Source organism: Aegilops tauschii, chromosome 5 (genome assembly GCF_002575655.3).
Source record: "Aegilops tauschii subsp. strangulata cultivar AL8/78 chromosome 5, Aet v6.0, whole genome shotgun sequence".
Lineage (NCBI taxonomy): Eukaryota > Viridiplantae > Streptophyta > Magnoliopsida > Poales > Poaceae > Aegilops > Aegilops tauschii.
The window spans coordinates 567369444-567384922 of NC_053039.3; the positions used below are offsets into that span (position 1 = coordinate 567369444).

A 15479-nucleotide genomic window follows, 5' to 3' on the forward strand; every position below is an offset into this window, starting at 1 on the left:
TAACCGGGGACAAGGCTAATCATGATTAGTTTGTACACTCTGCAGAGGTTTGCGCACTTTTCCCCACAAGACTCGATCTCCTCCGTTGGATTTCTCGCACTACATGGTGTTTGAGAAACGGATGACCGAGACACAGTCTTTCAGAAACATTAACTCTTTACTCTGGGTGGACAGTTACACCTACTTTCCCCTACATCTGCTAGCCCACCACTGAAAGAGGTCATGCAACTTACTCAACTATGCTATAGCCCATAATAGCTTGTGGCTGCACACGGAAGTTTCTAGCATGAATAATCTTATGATCCCTTTGAGCCTGGGTGGCATTCCATAGGGTAATCACACAGGTACTCCGGGATTCCCTTAGGCAAGCACTGGGTTCTCCAGGTGCCCGGGCAAACCACTGGGTGCTCCAGGGTGCCCCAACCGATCCACCCAGATGTGTATTAAAGTACCCACCTTAAGTTAACCATTAAATAATAATCTCACATCTGTCATGGATACACTCAAACCCAATCCACGTCTACGAGCATAGCATAGCAGTATAAGCATAACGTAGAAGTAACTCCCAAGGTTTGAATGCATGACAATAGGTTCCTACCTCATCAACTACTTCCCAATACCCACATGTTATCAATCCTAACCATGCAATGTTTGAGGGTTGAAACTAATGCATAAAACTGGGTAATAAAGGGATATGATCAAAGTGTGAACTTGCCTTGTACTGTTGATGAAGATGATTCACAATCATAACTCCTGATGGTTCTACTCGTCACACTCCGGTCAATCTACGTAAGCAAGCAATAGTAACCACACATAAGCAATCACTCAAAAGATCGGAAAAAACGAAGAAGACAATTCGGAAAACATCAAAACCAAGCAAATAACTCTTGCAAAATAAAAAACAATTTCTAACAGTACCAAAATTATGTGAATTTGTCCTTATCAGAAAGTTTAGGTCAAGAGCTTAATTTTGCAAAAAGAAACAACTCAAACAGAGTTATAAAACTCAAGTTACGATCAAACGAAGTTCAAATACAAATATGTTTGAATTCAAATTTTAAAACTTTCAAAAATATGTTTAAGTTGTGTTACTAGATAGAGGGAATCGTAACGAAGAAGTGGGCGTTGGTTTCGTTGAATTCCGACTAATGAGCAAAGAGTAGTGATCGTTTTAAGATCAGGGACTAATCTATAAATAAAATATTCACGGATGGGTCCCTGGCCGAAATCTAAAATAAAAAGAAAAACCTCTCGAACAAACGTTCGCTACAGAACCTAATCCGACGAATTTCGTTCGCTCCAGAGCCTAAACTAACGAACATTCACTAATTAAACAAAAACGTTTCGAATAATAAAATAAAAACGCGATCTAATCCTAACCGTCGATCTAAGATCGGACGGATGAGGGCAGCGACGGCGGCGGCTTCGAGCGGGCGGCGGCTCCGGGGCTCGGCTGCGATGGGCGGAGGCACGGGGAGGCGCGTCACGTCGAGGCGGATGTAGCGGTGGGGTCGGCGGCGCTCGGGGGCGTCGGAACGGAGCGCGGCGGCGGGAGCTCCGGCGAGGGCGGGAGGTTGCGGTGGAGGAGGAGGAGAGGGGAGAGAGGGGGCGCGGTTTCGCCTTTTAAAGGCGGAGGGGGGAAGGCGCTGCTGGGGAAGGGGACGGCCGGAGGCGGGGCGGCGCCGGTCTCCGGGAGGAGTCCCGGTCGGCGACGGGAGGTGGAAGGCGGTGCGGCTACGGGTCGGCTCGGGCGGCTGGGCTTCGGCCCAGTCGGTCGGCCCGAAAAGTTTTTTTAAAGCACAACGAAAATAAAATAAAATAACCTAGGCACATTTTATATCAAAATTTTTAGAAAACGATTTTCTACAACATGAACATTTTTCTAGCATCAAATAAAATGCACAAAAAAATAAATAAAGCAAATAGTGCTAATGTTGCAATAAAACCTCATAAAATCATTTTAAAAAACCAAAATGATTTCAAATTTATTTCTCTCCAATTTTTTGTTGTAGGGAATCATTTTACCCTATTTTTCATATATTTTAGTTTTGGAGAAAAATAATTTGAAAAGAACCCAAATAACTCCAAATTGAAAAATAATTTCAAAAGGATTTTAAATTTGATTCTTTGAAACTTCCAACTCATATTTCATATATTTTTAAGAAGTCATTTTATCTTCTCTCATGAAAATCATTGAGTTACTTGAAGTTTCTGAATTTGAAATAGTTCCAAATGAAATTCAAATATTAAAAAAAAACCTTTTCATTTATTTAAATGGAAGAAGTCATGTCATCTTCTCTCTAGGGTTTTGTATTTGAAAAGAATTTGAATTCACGGAGATCATAAATGCAAAAATATGAAAGTTTGGGAAAGTCCTTTTATTCACTCTCATTTAACTTTCGAAAAGTTTTGAATTTCACTCACCTTCAGTCAATCAATCACACAACAATCAAAAAAAAACAATCAAATATATTTATTTAATATAACATTCCAAAATTTAGATTTTTGGGATGTTACACAACTGCGCCGGCCTATTTAGTAGGTTTTGTTCCCTGGTTTTTCCGGTTTCGGGAACCCTCTAGAAGGTTATATGGTTCAGTTTTTTTTCCTTTCTTTCTCTATATCTTTTTCAGTTTTCCCTTTTTATGAAGAAAAATCAGAAAAACGTTTGAAAATTTCATCTTTTTTAGACAAGTTTGAAAATTTCTTTTTTTTTGAGGAAATTGAAAATTTCATGAGAAGTTCGGTTTTGTAAATGCCGAAGAGCAGGAGGACGAGTAACCCGGGCCGACGGTCCAGCCTCCGTAGCAGAAGAAATATGGAGCGTCGTCTCGTCGCCGCTACCCGCTAGATCTCCTCCGTCTAGTCCAAACCCACCGCACTCCCTCCCCTCCCCTCCCCTCAGATCCACCTCTCGCCATGGCGGATCTCGCCGCCGCGGCGCCGCGCGCGCCCGCCCCGCCGCAGCCGCCGCCGGCGGCCAAGGACCTCTTCGGGGAGACGATCGAGGCGCACCCGCCGTGGTTCCGGCCGGAGGCCTTCCTGCGCGCGGGCTTCGACCCGGACGCCTACGTCGCCGAGCTGCGCTCCTACGTGCCCCTCGAGAGCCTCGCCGCCGAGCTGCGCTCCCACCTCGCCGCCCTCCGCGCCGAGCTCGTCGGCCTCATCAACCGCGACTACGCCGACTTCGTCGGCCTCAGCGCCCGCCTCAAGGGCGTCGACGCCGCCGCCGCCCGCATGCGCGCCCCGCTCGCCGACCTCAGGGACAAGGTCGCCGCCTTCCGCGCCGCCGCCTCCGCCGCCCTCGCCGCCCTACGCGCGGGTCTCGAGCAGCGCGCCGCGGCCACGCAGGCGCGCGAGCTCCTCGAGCTGCTCCTCGACACCTCCCACGTCGTCTCCAAGGTATCCGATCTCGGACCTGCTCCCGCTTTGAACAGACGCCAATGTGGCTAATTCACCCCTCTACACTTCAGTTGTCCCTGCATACAGATGCTTCGTCTCATTCACCTCACTACAGTTTCAGCACCTAGTATAAATGATCACATGTCCTTGCGTACATATCATCGGAATTGCGACATATCATGATGCTAGAATAAATGATCATATGTCATTGCATACTTATCCAAATTTGCAATAATATCATAATGCTAGTACAAATGATCATATGCTCATATGTCACTCCATAATTATCATCGGAACACATTGTAATGCTGAGTTTTTTCCATGTGATTAAAAAGATCTCTGCCATTTGAACCTTTGACCATCCAGATTTTTTCTATTAAGCTTGGAACTAAAGCAAGTCTGACAGTAAATGTTTACCAATTTGTTCCTGCCCTAGTTTCATTTTCAGGTAGAGATTCTGTCCATTGTTTTCTGAAATCTAAATGCCAATGTAGCCAGTTCATTAACACCGATGAATCTGACCGCATGACTAAATTACTGACTAAATTTTTATCACTTAGTACAAATGGTAACATGCCACTGCATACTTATCGAAATTTGCGGCGTATCAATGATGCTGAGATTTTCTTCCAATGAAATAACTCCTCTGCCTTGTCATCCGTCGACCGCCCAGAGTTATTTCATCAAAGCAAATTTGATATGTGTTTACCAAATTGCTTTAGCTCATGTCATGTTGTTAATGAAACCTAAAGGTTTGTTTTGTTCATTCAGGTTGAGAAACTGATCAAGGAATTGCCGACAGCACCATCTGATTCATCAGATGTTGAAGATCGTTCAGTTGATAAGGGATACTCCGGCAATGATACTACATCACCAAATGTGGAGGCAGGGACAGATGTCAGAGAAACACAAAGCATTCTGTTAGAAAGAATCGCAAGCGAGATGAACCGACTCAAATTTTACATCAGCCATGCACAGGTTTGTGCCAACAGATACTACTGGTCCTTGCCTCCTTGGGCATCTCTAGCTTCTAATATATAGGGTTTTTCTATGGTTTATGTAAGTTGTCGAACAGAGCCCTAGGAAAATTACAACGTAAAATGTTTACAGATAGTTCACACGAAAATATTTGGTATGCGTGTCACCATTGAAAGGGCAGTATACATTGTCATCATAATATGTGTAATCATGTTTTAATAAAGTACGAGAAATAGCCAGTTGTATTTCATGGCCATGATTAAGTTCATTCACTTCTTGAAGTTTGTGCTAGAACCTTATTTCTAACTGCCAAAGTACCAACCCAATTTTGTATTGGTAGCACTCATTTTATGTCTAACTGGATACATCATATACTCCCTCTGTAAAGAAATATAAGAACGTTTAGTGATCTAAACGCTCTTATATTTCTTTACGGAGGGAGTACATTTTAATGCAACATATATATGATTCTTATTCTGTTACATTATGGCAGTACAGAACCTTCCTTTTATTGAGAACATGGAGAAGAGGGTCCAAGGTGCTACAAAACTACTTGATGGTAGCTTAGAGCGTTGCTTTGTGGTTGGTCTAGAACATCGGGACGCAAAAGTAATATACAACTGCTTGCGCGCTTATGCTGCCATTGACAACACATCTTCAGCTGAAGAGCTTTTCCGTACAACAGTGGTCTCCCCATTGATTCAGAAAATTGTCCCTCAAAACTATGCAAAAGCTGTTTCTGGGGTATCTTCTGATGACCTGGAGGATGACTATGAGCAGATAATGCAATGTGTAGAAAAAGATTGCAAATTTATTTTGGAAATATCTTCATCAGGTAGCTGTAATCTCTGTTACTTAATATTCTGATGAAGCCTAAATGCATATGGACTTAGATAACATCTTACTGATTTTTGTTTCATTTGCAGCAAACTCTGGACTTCATATTTTTGATTTTCTGGCCAATTCAATACTCAAGGAAGTCCATTCTGCAATCATGAAGGGAAAGCCTGGGGCCTGTTCTCCTGGAAAACCTAAAGACTTCCTGAGAAACTACAAAGCGAGCTTAAAGTTTCTTGACTTTCTTGAAGGTATGCTTAATTATTCTGTCACAAAGTGGTTTGTTTTCTGTGATTTGGTCTGCTAAATCTACTAGAGTACTATGCTTGCCTGCAAAGAGTGCTATTGTATATTTTTGGTACCGTGTGTGTAATGACAATTAAATTGGTCAAATGGAAGGAGTCGTTGCTCTGCTGAGCAAGTAACGTCTCTCGCACCTTGATACGTAATCAAGTGCTATAATCAGCTGGCAACGGTGTTGGCATTGAAGTTTGCATTGTATCCTATTACTTGTTGTGTTACAGAGAGTTGCAGAGCTCAACACATCTCCATTTCTAAGTTCTATGAGGATGATGCTTACAATTATTTGAACTCATGGTTGACCTATTATTTTTTCTGTAGGCTACTGTCCTTCCAAGTCTGCTATAACAAAGTTCCGCTCTGAGCCTGCTTACACAGATTTCATGCGACTGTGGCATGTTAGTGTCTACTTTTCACTGAGGTAAGCATAAATATCTCTGTTAGTGTTATACACGCACTTCAGAACTATGTTTCTGACTTCATTTCTACTGGTTCAACTACACAAGATTCCAGGAAATTGCTGGTGGTCTTGATGGTGCTCTTACAGCCACAATTAGCCCTGTCGGAGTGAATGAGAACCAAATGAAGCAGAAGACATTATTGTTGAAGCAAAGTATTAAGCTATTAGAAAGCTTGCAGTCCTGCTGGAGTGATGATGTTCTTGTTTTCTCTCACTCTGATAAATTCCTCCGATTGTCCTTGCAACTTATTTCAAGGTATAACTATCACAAATGATATTTTTTTCCTTACTTTTCATGACTTATCATTCGGAGGCTGACCTTTTATTTTCCTCCATGTCCTTGCACAATAAGGTATACAACATGGCTTTCTTCTGGTCTGGCTGCGCGTAATGCTTCTGATGGGAGCACGAGTTCTCCTGCAGATTCTGAGTGGGCACTCTCTGTTCCTGTGGAGGATTTCATATATGTATGTCGCATCTACAGAATAATTTGAAGTCTTACCATGTCATTTCAGTGACCCAGACCTAGCACTTTTTCTCAGTACTGAGTGTTATCATCTTAGCTGTGTACACCATGTGTTACTCTTTTGAGTGTATGCTTTCGTTTCAAGTTAATGGTTTATGATATTAAGTTGACAATAAGGTGATTAGTTGACTCCATGCTAAAGATTTAGTGCTCAAGTCAGTGTGAAGCTGACTGGCTGACTACTTGTACTTTAGCTTACCAGCATCATACATGGTGAGGTCCATATTGACAACTGTGAGGCAATAAAAGGGCAAGGTGCAGCTTTCATGTTGTCTTGGCCCGTCCTTCCGTAGTCCTTGTTACATTCTGAATATGCTATAAAACAATGTTGAGCAGACCACGTAGCAGTTTATAGGATTGACAGATTTTTTTTTCTTTGGATTAAAGTGTTATGATAATTTGATGTGCAGGTAATGCATGATGTAAATGCTGTAATTGGCGAGCTTTCAGAATCAGGCGACTTTGTGGGACGTGTGAATCAATTGCTAGCATCATGCCCCATTGAAGTACTTACCCTTGTGAAACAAAGTATATTGCAAGCTGTTGAGCCTTTGAAGGAGTTGTTGCCTAGCATAATGGATGTCATGATTGGGGTCATAGTTAAAAGGTCTAATGAGGTGAGTGGACCAATGCCAACAGAAGGGCAATACTATCATCATACATATCTTTTGTTCTGGCATGAAATATTGCTGAATATAGAAGCTAATGTTGCATTTGTAAATAGTTGTATTCAATGGAACATTTAAGACTACGTTGCTCTTGTTCTCTGATTGTAACTACATTTTTTCTGAATTGATTGTAGGATCTGAAACACCTGAAGGGAATAACGGCCACGTATAGGATGACCAATAAACTTCCTGTGAGGCATTCTCCGTATGTATCTGGGATTTTGCATCCACTTAAGGTGAATGAACTTCCATGTTTGGTTTTCTGTTTCCGTTCAACTGACAGCATTTTAGCTTAAAATTTCTGAGTTTATTGTTCTCTTCTGAGCAAGGTCATATTACATCTACTAGTTTTATGGTCTGCATTTGAGTTATGGTCATATGCCTATTTTGTTTGCTGTAATTTATTAGCCCCGTTTCAACTTCTTTAACAGATTCATAGTCTGTTTTCATTCTATGCTATTTCATTATGAGCTTTCCTTTGTGTTCTTAGGTGTTTCTTGAAGGAGATCGTGTGCACTATTTATCAGAAGATGATAAAACTAAGCTGCGCCGTGGATCGACAGACAAGATCACGGCAACTTATTATGACATGGTATCTGAAGTAGTCAATGTGGTAAGTATAAGGATTGCCCGCCCGCCTTCGAAATTTTAGTTCTACCTTTCTACCTATGAGTTACTCAGATTGTATCTTTTCAATATGAAGGCAAGGAAAACTGAATCTTCGTTGCAAAGACTGCGCCAAGGACAACAAAAACGAATAGGAGGTAGTACTGATGCCTCAGATAACATCATATCTGACACCGACAAGATCTGCATGCAGCTATTCCTTGATATTCAGGTCCGCTAACTGTCTTTTTACGCTCATTCTCATAAATCTTATAGATCCATCTTTCATCAACTGTTTTTTTTTGGGGGTGTGGCATTCCCCCTTTTGGTTCTTTCTATGTACAATATTCAGTTTCTTCAAACCTGAACTCCGTTTTCTGCATGCGACACTTGAAACATTTGCAATCTCTGCTACACTACACACACACACACACACACACACACAAAGGATTGTACTTAGGAGAATAGAGAAGATAGCAGACAAAGTGTCGAAGCAGCTTATGTGATTAAACATGTTTAGAAAGTACATGTGTATCAGATGCATTGCGCTGCTGCTGACACATTGTTTCACATGCATTGTTTTGCAGGAATATGCGCGGAACCTTCGCACCCTGGGAATAGATGCGAGAGAAATTGAATCCTACAGATCTCTCTGGCAGTGCGTCGCCCCTAAAGACAAGCAAGATAGCATCCAGTTTTGATGTAAAACACATTGTCAGTACATAGAAAATGTTGCCTATAGGTCCTTGGGATTGCGTAGATATGTCTGGTGTTGTTCATTAGGTTGGAGATTCGTGAGATTTATACGTGGTAGAGCGCTGGACCTTGATCGCTGTCATTGTTTGAATTTACTAGCCGGTCACCTCCAGAATCCAGATTTTACAATGATATATTCAAAACGTGTCATACCTTTTCTCTCTGAATAACCATATGAATTTCACCGGACAATCTGCTCGGCTGTTGTATGATCAGAATATCAACTAGTGTCTGTAAATGCAAGGCCTTTTGATTCTTTTTCATGGCCTTCACTATATCTGTTGGCTTGTGATAAGTTTTACAAATTGTCCTTATTTCCCAATCTGCTTCCCCTTTAATCCAGCAATGAGACAATTGTTGCAAAATTCAGGAAACCAACCACTGATTACAAATGCTCAAAAAAAATGCTGAATCACAGCCTTGCGAATAATTCATGCTCCGATACATGTCTCGCTGTAACATAACATCTCAACAAAACAACAGATTTGGCTACTCATTTCACAAAGATACAATCGCCACAGGTATGTTACAGACAGGGTGGGTGTCACTTCTTGAACCAGCTGAAGCATGAGCAGCCCTGAAAAAGCAGACACGTACCATCTATTAGATGCGATTTATCAACACATTTTCAATGAACCGTACACGACAGAGCTATTGCTACCATAAGCAACTACTCTACTGCATAACACAACCCCTTAACAACCAGAAGTAACATTGCTGGGTTGGTACTTAATATTTTTGCAACTATTCTGCTCAGGAACTGTAGATTGCAATGTTGGACATGAAGCAAGCAATTATCTTAGGTGTCTGTATGCCAACATTTGTGGTGAAACCAACATCAACAAAAACATGGCGGAACTGCTGGGTTTGTACTCAATATTTTGTGACGATTATTCTAAGGAACTGTAGTTTGTACCGCTCAAAGTAACTAGTGCTTAGCCAATTTTCAGTTGTTGTGGAACTAGGCATGGTGGTACAGTCTCTAACAGCGGTGGAGATAAAGCAAGCAGCAATCTTAGGTATCTAGGTGCACTAAGTTATCTTAGGTATCAATGGTGGAAGAATCTTTAGCATGGCAGTGTGATCTCTAAAAGCAGTGGAGATGAAGCAATCAGTTATCTTAGATATCTAGGTGCTCTATATATCTTGATTCTCAGTGGCCAATTCTGCTGATATGAAGCGGCGAAAACTAGTTCTACAAGCAAAATAGGGAATCTTTACTCCACATGTATGATAATAGTTTTGGTGAAACCAGCAGCAGTACACAAAATTAAAGCAGACTCACCGAAGATTCATATCTGTCCCCTTGGTTGTAGCGGTCCTTATATGCGTGGCTGGTACCGACAGTATCCGCGCCGGACTGCTTCTCCTCCCTCACCTTCTCAAATATGTCAGTGAAACCTTCACCAGTCGAAGGATCTTTCTCATCCCAGTCTCCAAACTTTGGAACAGCTGACCCTCTCTCGGGCTGCACGTGCAAAAATCACACAACAGCACTTCAGAAAGTACACGTACCAGCAGTAATACTTATAATGCAATTACATTCTGCTTAATATTTTTTCATTCATAGTCGTATACAAAAAAAGAAAAGAAATGGTTTTCATTTGACTGAGACTCACAGAAGCAGCTAGGACCTTACCGTTTCATCGCCGCGCCCAGTTGGCCTCATCTTGGACCTTCCAGGTGTGGTGGGAGCAGAACCCCTACGATCCGCAATAGGAGATGAAACCCCACCTTTGTCTGCAAGCCTTGCCTGCTGCCGAGGATGGATGGGTGACCTCTCATTGCTTGCTTTCCTCGCAGCACCGTCGTAGTTGGTCTGGTCACCATATCTGTGGTTAGGCGACTCGGCATGCGTTTTCCGGGCAGCGGCCTCGTGCCGACGGAGGTCTTCTCGGGTGGCACGCCTTTCGTCCCGGTTCTTCCGCAGCCCCGGCTCGGACCCCGGCCTCAAGGGAGAGGCCTTGACCGACGGTGGGTCGTTAGAGGGTGCTTGTGCAGCGCCTTCATTGCGATCGTTCTGGTTGACAGGCCTTCCCGGAGATTTGCCCATGCGGGCGTTCTCGAAGTACTGCGTGTAGCCTTGGCCTTCGTCCTCCCAGTTCCCAAATTTAGGAACCCCTTGATGTTGCTGGTACGGTTGAACAAGGAAGCAGCTTGTTAGTGTTAATTAACATGTGATGAGCAGATTAAATTAAGACGCGTAATTTTTTAGGTAATGCACTTGGCATACTAAATGGACTGACCCTAGAAACACAACTGGACAAAGATATATAAGATAATCGTTCAGAGCATACAGAATACAAAATCTAGTAATCCACAATACAAGATGTTGCCACTTGAGCATGTTTTGTTTCATATAACACACACATGAATAAGATGTAGAGGGGAGTTCCATTTGACTAATCATCACTAAAATAAGCATTGCCATTTGACCACGCCTGATAGCATATTGTTTGCTCACTGCAGTCTTATTGTGTCAACTGCAGTTTTGCTCAAGCAAACATATTTTCATCAAATCAAGTAGTAGCAGTACTGTATAAACAACAACTCAGGCAAGCTTTGTCACCAACTTTTCCTTGTACCGCCGGATACGCAACAAGATCACATTTCTGGATGCACAAACAAAAAGACTAGATCTTGGTTGCCATTTTGGTGAAAATGAAAAATCGGCACATTTATTCCATGGAGAACAAATTGATTCCATGCGCAATCTGTCTCCCCACCAGCCAGCCAATCCAGCAAGCAGAACATGACAAGTTGGTCAAACCTAGCTAGCACCGGGGAAGAAAAGGAATGGCGTCTCTCCCATCTGAAGCCGATTCCTTGCAAGAAATCCCACATGGCGCCGCCCAAGAATAAGGGGAAGAATCTTCTTCCCTTGCTCGCCTCTCAGGACAGCAGTCAACCCACGGATCCAAGCAAGCACGGCCACCCCACCCCACCCCGGGGACAGCGCGGCGAGCCGGTCAACCAACCAACCAACCAATGGAGCGAGGACTTACGGCCATTTCCGCCGGAGAAGATCAGCGTCGGCGGCGAGTCCCTCACGCGTCGGTGCGCTCGCCCCTGCCGGCCTCCTGGATGGATGGGATTCAGAGAAGCAACCGGCGCGTCATTCAACGGGATGAGGAGGAAATCGGGCCGGCCAATAGGAGGGCGGCAGCAGGGGGGAGGAGGACCGGGCTAGCGAGACTAGGCGAGGGAGAAAAGGTAGTAGTAGCTGGGAGAGGAGAGGAGGGGAGAAGAGTCGTGCTTGTTTGACCATTATGGCGTCCGATTCTTCTTCTTCTTCTTCTTCTTGCTGCTGGTGGCGCTGCTGCGGCTTCCTGTCGCTTGCCTTCCCCCAGGCCGGCTTCCCCGCCGCCGGATGCGGTGGAGAGTGGAGGTTGTGGTGGTGGTGGTGGCTCCGTGGTGCACGGCTTCTACGGCGGGCCTCTGTTCCTACCTATCGCCTTAATAATACTCTCTCTCGCCTGCTGTGGTGTGCTGGAGGCTGGAGGGAGGGAGGGAGTAGTCTCCATCAATCATGGTGTAGATAGCTAGCTACGGACGCCATTACCGCGCAACGCTCTGCCGGTAACCTGTCGTCAACGATACAGTGACACAAGAGTAGACTGGCTCACTGCTTCTTCCTAATACCACCAATGTGGAAAAATAATAATCATATTTACCATTCATGTATCTAGCATCCATGCATGTAGGACTGTTCCCTGACCGTGTGTGTCATCATGTACCGACACGTCCTTTATCCTGAATTTTTGATCCAAAACAAGTACGCCCTTCATATTGTTGGTACACACCAACACATTATGATACACTTCGAAGGAAAAAGAAAAAACTCAACGAAACATCATGTAGCACCCTGAAACGAAGACAAGTTACGTTGACTACCAAAAACTCATGGCACGGATCTCAAAGCAACACAGTGGGTGGGCACGGTATACCCCTTTGCAGGGCACAAAATCATTCGCACGCTGATATAGATAGATGTACTTCCTTTTTTGGAAGTTTTCAGGTAAATCGTACTACTGAAAATAGTGTGTAGTGGAGTATATAAATAATTGATCCAATGCTCTGAATTGACCTCTGGGTTTTCTTCGCTAGGACATCTCGGTAATTGGCTGTCAGGGTATATTTGTCCTTTCTTAATGTTATTAATTGTAACGCCTAATAAGAAGTATTGTACTGTCTATTGTACTGTAATGATTAATAATTTAAGTAATCACACCTGAAAAAAATATAATTAATCCCAATCCATGGCCTACTGCATCTTGTGTCGGTTAGTGAATAAATACACATTGGCGTCCACTAGATCTAAGAAAAAATAAATTAGATGATTATGTGCACTCATCTTTTGCCGGTTAGTGAATAAATACACTTTATGAGCTATCAGTAGATCTACATAAAAAATCAATACACTAGTGCATAGATGAAAATCTCAACTGCATATGGAGTAGTACTTCTTAGAGCTGAAAAGCTCAGCTCGTAGCTCGCTTCTTAATGAACAGAGCCAATTACGGATTTCTGCTCGTTAAATTTAATGAGCTTAATGAACGAGCTAACGAGTAGAGCTTAAAATAACAAGCTAATGAGTTTAATGAGCAGCTTGTTAAGCTTGTTAGTACAACACAAAGTGAGCAGCAACAGGTTTTAGCCAAACATACAACACTGCGGTCTTGTCCATCACATCATTCTCTAATGATGTGATCCTGTTCATCAAATGACAACACATGTCTATGGCTAGGAAACTTAACCATCTTTGATTAACGATCTAGTCAAGTAGAGGCATACTAGGGACACTCTGTTTGTCTATGTATTCACACATGTACTAAGTTTCCGGTTAATACAATTCTAGCATGAATATAAACATTTATCATGAAATTAGGAAATAAATAATAACTTTATTATTACCTCTAGGGCATATTTCCTTCACCTCCCTCTCTTATAGGTAATGTGAACTCATGCGGTTCCATAATATGTTCCCTCCAATTTTGCGGCTTCCTGACACTGGATATGGTCCCACCAAGTTTGCGGCTCCATTCACAAACTCCTTGACACTGGACATAAGATGATCCAGACAAAGCTTCTCGTAATTTATAGTGTATATGTCCACTACGATCCCCAAATATTTGGAGTCAACGCAGTACTACGTAGTTGGGCAAATCAGCTTTCCAATTATGTACAACACAAAAGGTTTAACAAAACCCGACGTCTCATCACCCATTATCTTTTTACGCAGAAGTGAGAAAATGTTTTTTATAATTTGTCGAATACTAAAATTATGGACCTATATCAATAAAACAAAAAATGGTTTAGAAAATATAGAAAAACCTTTTAATGTCAATATATTCTCTTCAAGATCTTTCAACATTAACCAGAGATCCTGAACATGAGGGACATAATCCTTCCCCGTGGTGGGTAGACCGGATATGTGTTCTACCTCTATCAACGTGATTCTCATAGGTATGCCTCGTATGATGAATGTGTAGGACTATGCATCATAAATACTTGCAATTTCTTTGCATAGCACTCATCTTATCTTGATTGATGGAGTATTCAAACAATCTCGGACTGTTGTATGTTTGGCCATGAAGATGCATACAAGGTTAGATCAAATAGTTAATTACCAACTTTGAGTTGCAGCGGAAGAACAGTTGGCATAGATCGTTCTTGCAGTGCCCCAAACCGTACATGACGATCCCTTGAACCATCCACGAGGATCCCTCGAACAAAAGACCTAAAGCACAGCCTCTCTACGTGTTGCGCACGTACGGGCTTCACGATCTGGTAGTGCTTCGTTGTCCAGAGAGCTTTGCGTCACCGCAGAACTAGAGGAGCGAGAAGAGAACCTCATGGGACTTCTCTATTATGAGGACTAGACAACACTAAAATTAGTTCAAGTCTAGATCAAGAACTAGAGAGGGGGGGGGGCACCCAAGATCAAAGGGACTTGTTTCTCTATCCCCCTCAGGTGGAGGGGAGGAGGGGGCGCCGACTTGGGGAGGGCTCCTCCCCTGGCACGCCGGCCTAGGGAGAGCGGTCCCTCTCCAACTCCTACTACCCGCCCAAACCTTGTCTAACAACCTAGGGGGCGCCACCTCCTTATTGGGCCCATAGGCCCATTAACTCTCCCCTATTAGGCCTAATTAATATTTTGTTTAGCTCATTAACACTAAATAAATCCTAGGGACCTCTGGATCATTACTAGAGCCATTTATTATTTATATTAGGTCCTCGAAAACATTTTCTGTCTATATATCATTATCCGGTATTACCCTAAACCCTTTCGGTAACCCCAAAACACTTCAGGTTACTCTCAAAATTATTTTTTATTCTTGAAACTATTTCACTAATATTTTTTTCATATTCCTCACTTAACTAGATCTCAACAGATCGTAATTCCCTTAAGCGTGTGACCCTGTAGGTTCGGTGCTCATTTTTTTTTGAAATCATGAACCTTTTTTCAAATCCGTGAATATTTTTTACAAATCCACAAACTCTTTTTTTTTAAATCATGAACGTTTTTACAAATTCGTGAACATTTTTTGAAACTCATGAATATTTCTTGAATCGAAGAACATTTTTTGAAATCTGGGAACATTTTTTGAACTTCACGAACATTTTTTTGTTTTGATGAACATTTTTGTGAAATGCATGAATGCTATTCAAATTCATGAACATTTTTTGAATCAGGGAACACTTTTTGAAAGCGATAAAGTTTTTTCAAAATTTGGTAACAGTTATTAAATTTCCCCAACATTTATTCATTTGTTGGGAACACTTTTTAAAATCCATGAACATTATTTGAATTTGCAAAAAATTGTTCAAATTAATGAACAATTTTTTAATACGTTTTTTGAATATGCGGATAGTTTTTCAAAATGAGAACATCTATTTAACGCGCGTACATTTTATGATTTTTTCCGGCGCCCACCACTCAAAA

The 15479-nt window shown here is 42.4% G+C and overlaps 2 protein-coding genes across 3 annotated transcripts; one reads left to right on the forward strand and one right to left on the reverse strand.

The window, feature by feature from the left end:
• The first annotated feature begins 2848 nt into the window (after positions 1-2848).
• Positions 2849-8808, forward strand: LOC109751809 (conserved oligomeric Golgi complex subunit 2). Its single transcript, XM_020310719.4, has 12 exons — positions 2849-3402; positions 4174-4380; positions 4879-5215; positions 5307-5468; positions 5839-5938; positions 6024-6233; positions 6330-6444; positions 6914-7120; positions 7306-7407; positions 7662-7784; positions 7875-8009; positions 8365-8808. The coding sequence occupies exons 1-12, from the start codon at positions 2920-2922 to the stop codon at positions 8476-8478; spliced, it is 2295 nt and encodes a 764-aa protein (XP_020166308.1). The 5' UTR covers positions 2849-2919; the 3' UTR covers positions 8479-8808.
• A 36-nt stretch (positions 8809-8844) lies between these two features.
• On the reverse strand, positions 8845-12103 carry LOC109751900 (RPM1-interacting protein 4). 2 transcript variants are annotated; one of them, XM_020310845.3, is made up of 5 exons: positions 11799-12026; positions 11539-11613; positions 10173-10664; positions 9819-10001; positions 8845-9110 (listed from the first exon to the last, which is right to left on the reverse strand). In XM_020310845.3, exons 2-5 carry the CDS (start codon positions 11542-11544, stop codon positions 9078-9080), a joined length of 714 nt encoding a protein of 237 aa, XP_020166434.1. In that variant the 5' UTR covers positions 11545-11613; positions 11799-12026; the 3' UTR covers positions 8845-9077. The 2 variants fall into 2 exon arrangements, with proteins under 2 accessions (XP_020166434.1, XP_020166501.1); XM_020310912.3 differs by lacking the exon at positions 11539-11613 and having other exon boundaries at positions 11799-12103.
• Between the last annotated feature and the right edge of the window lie 3376 nt (positions 12104-15479).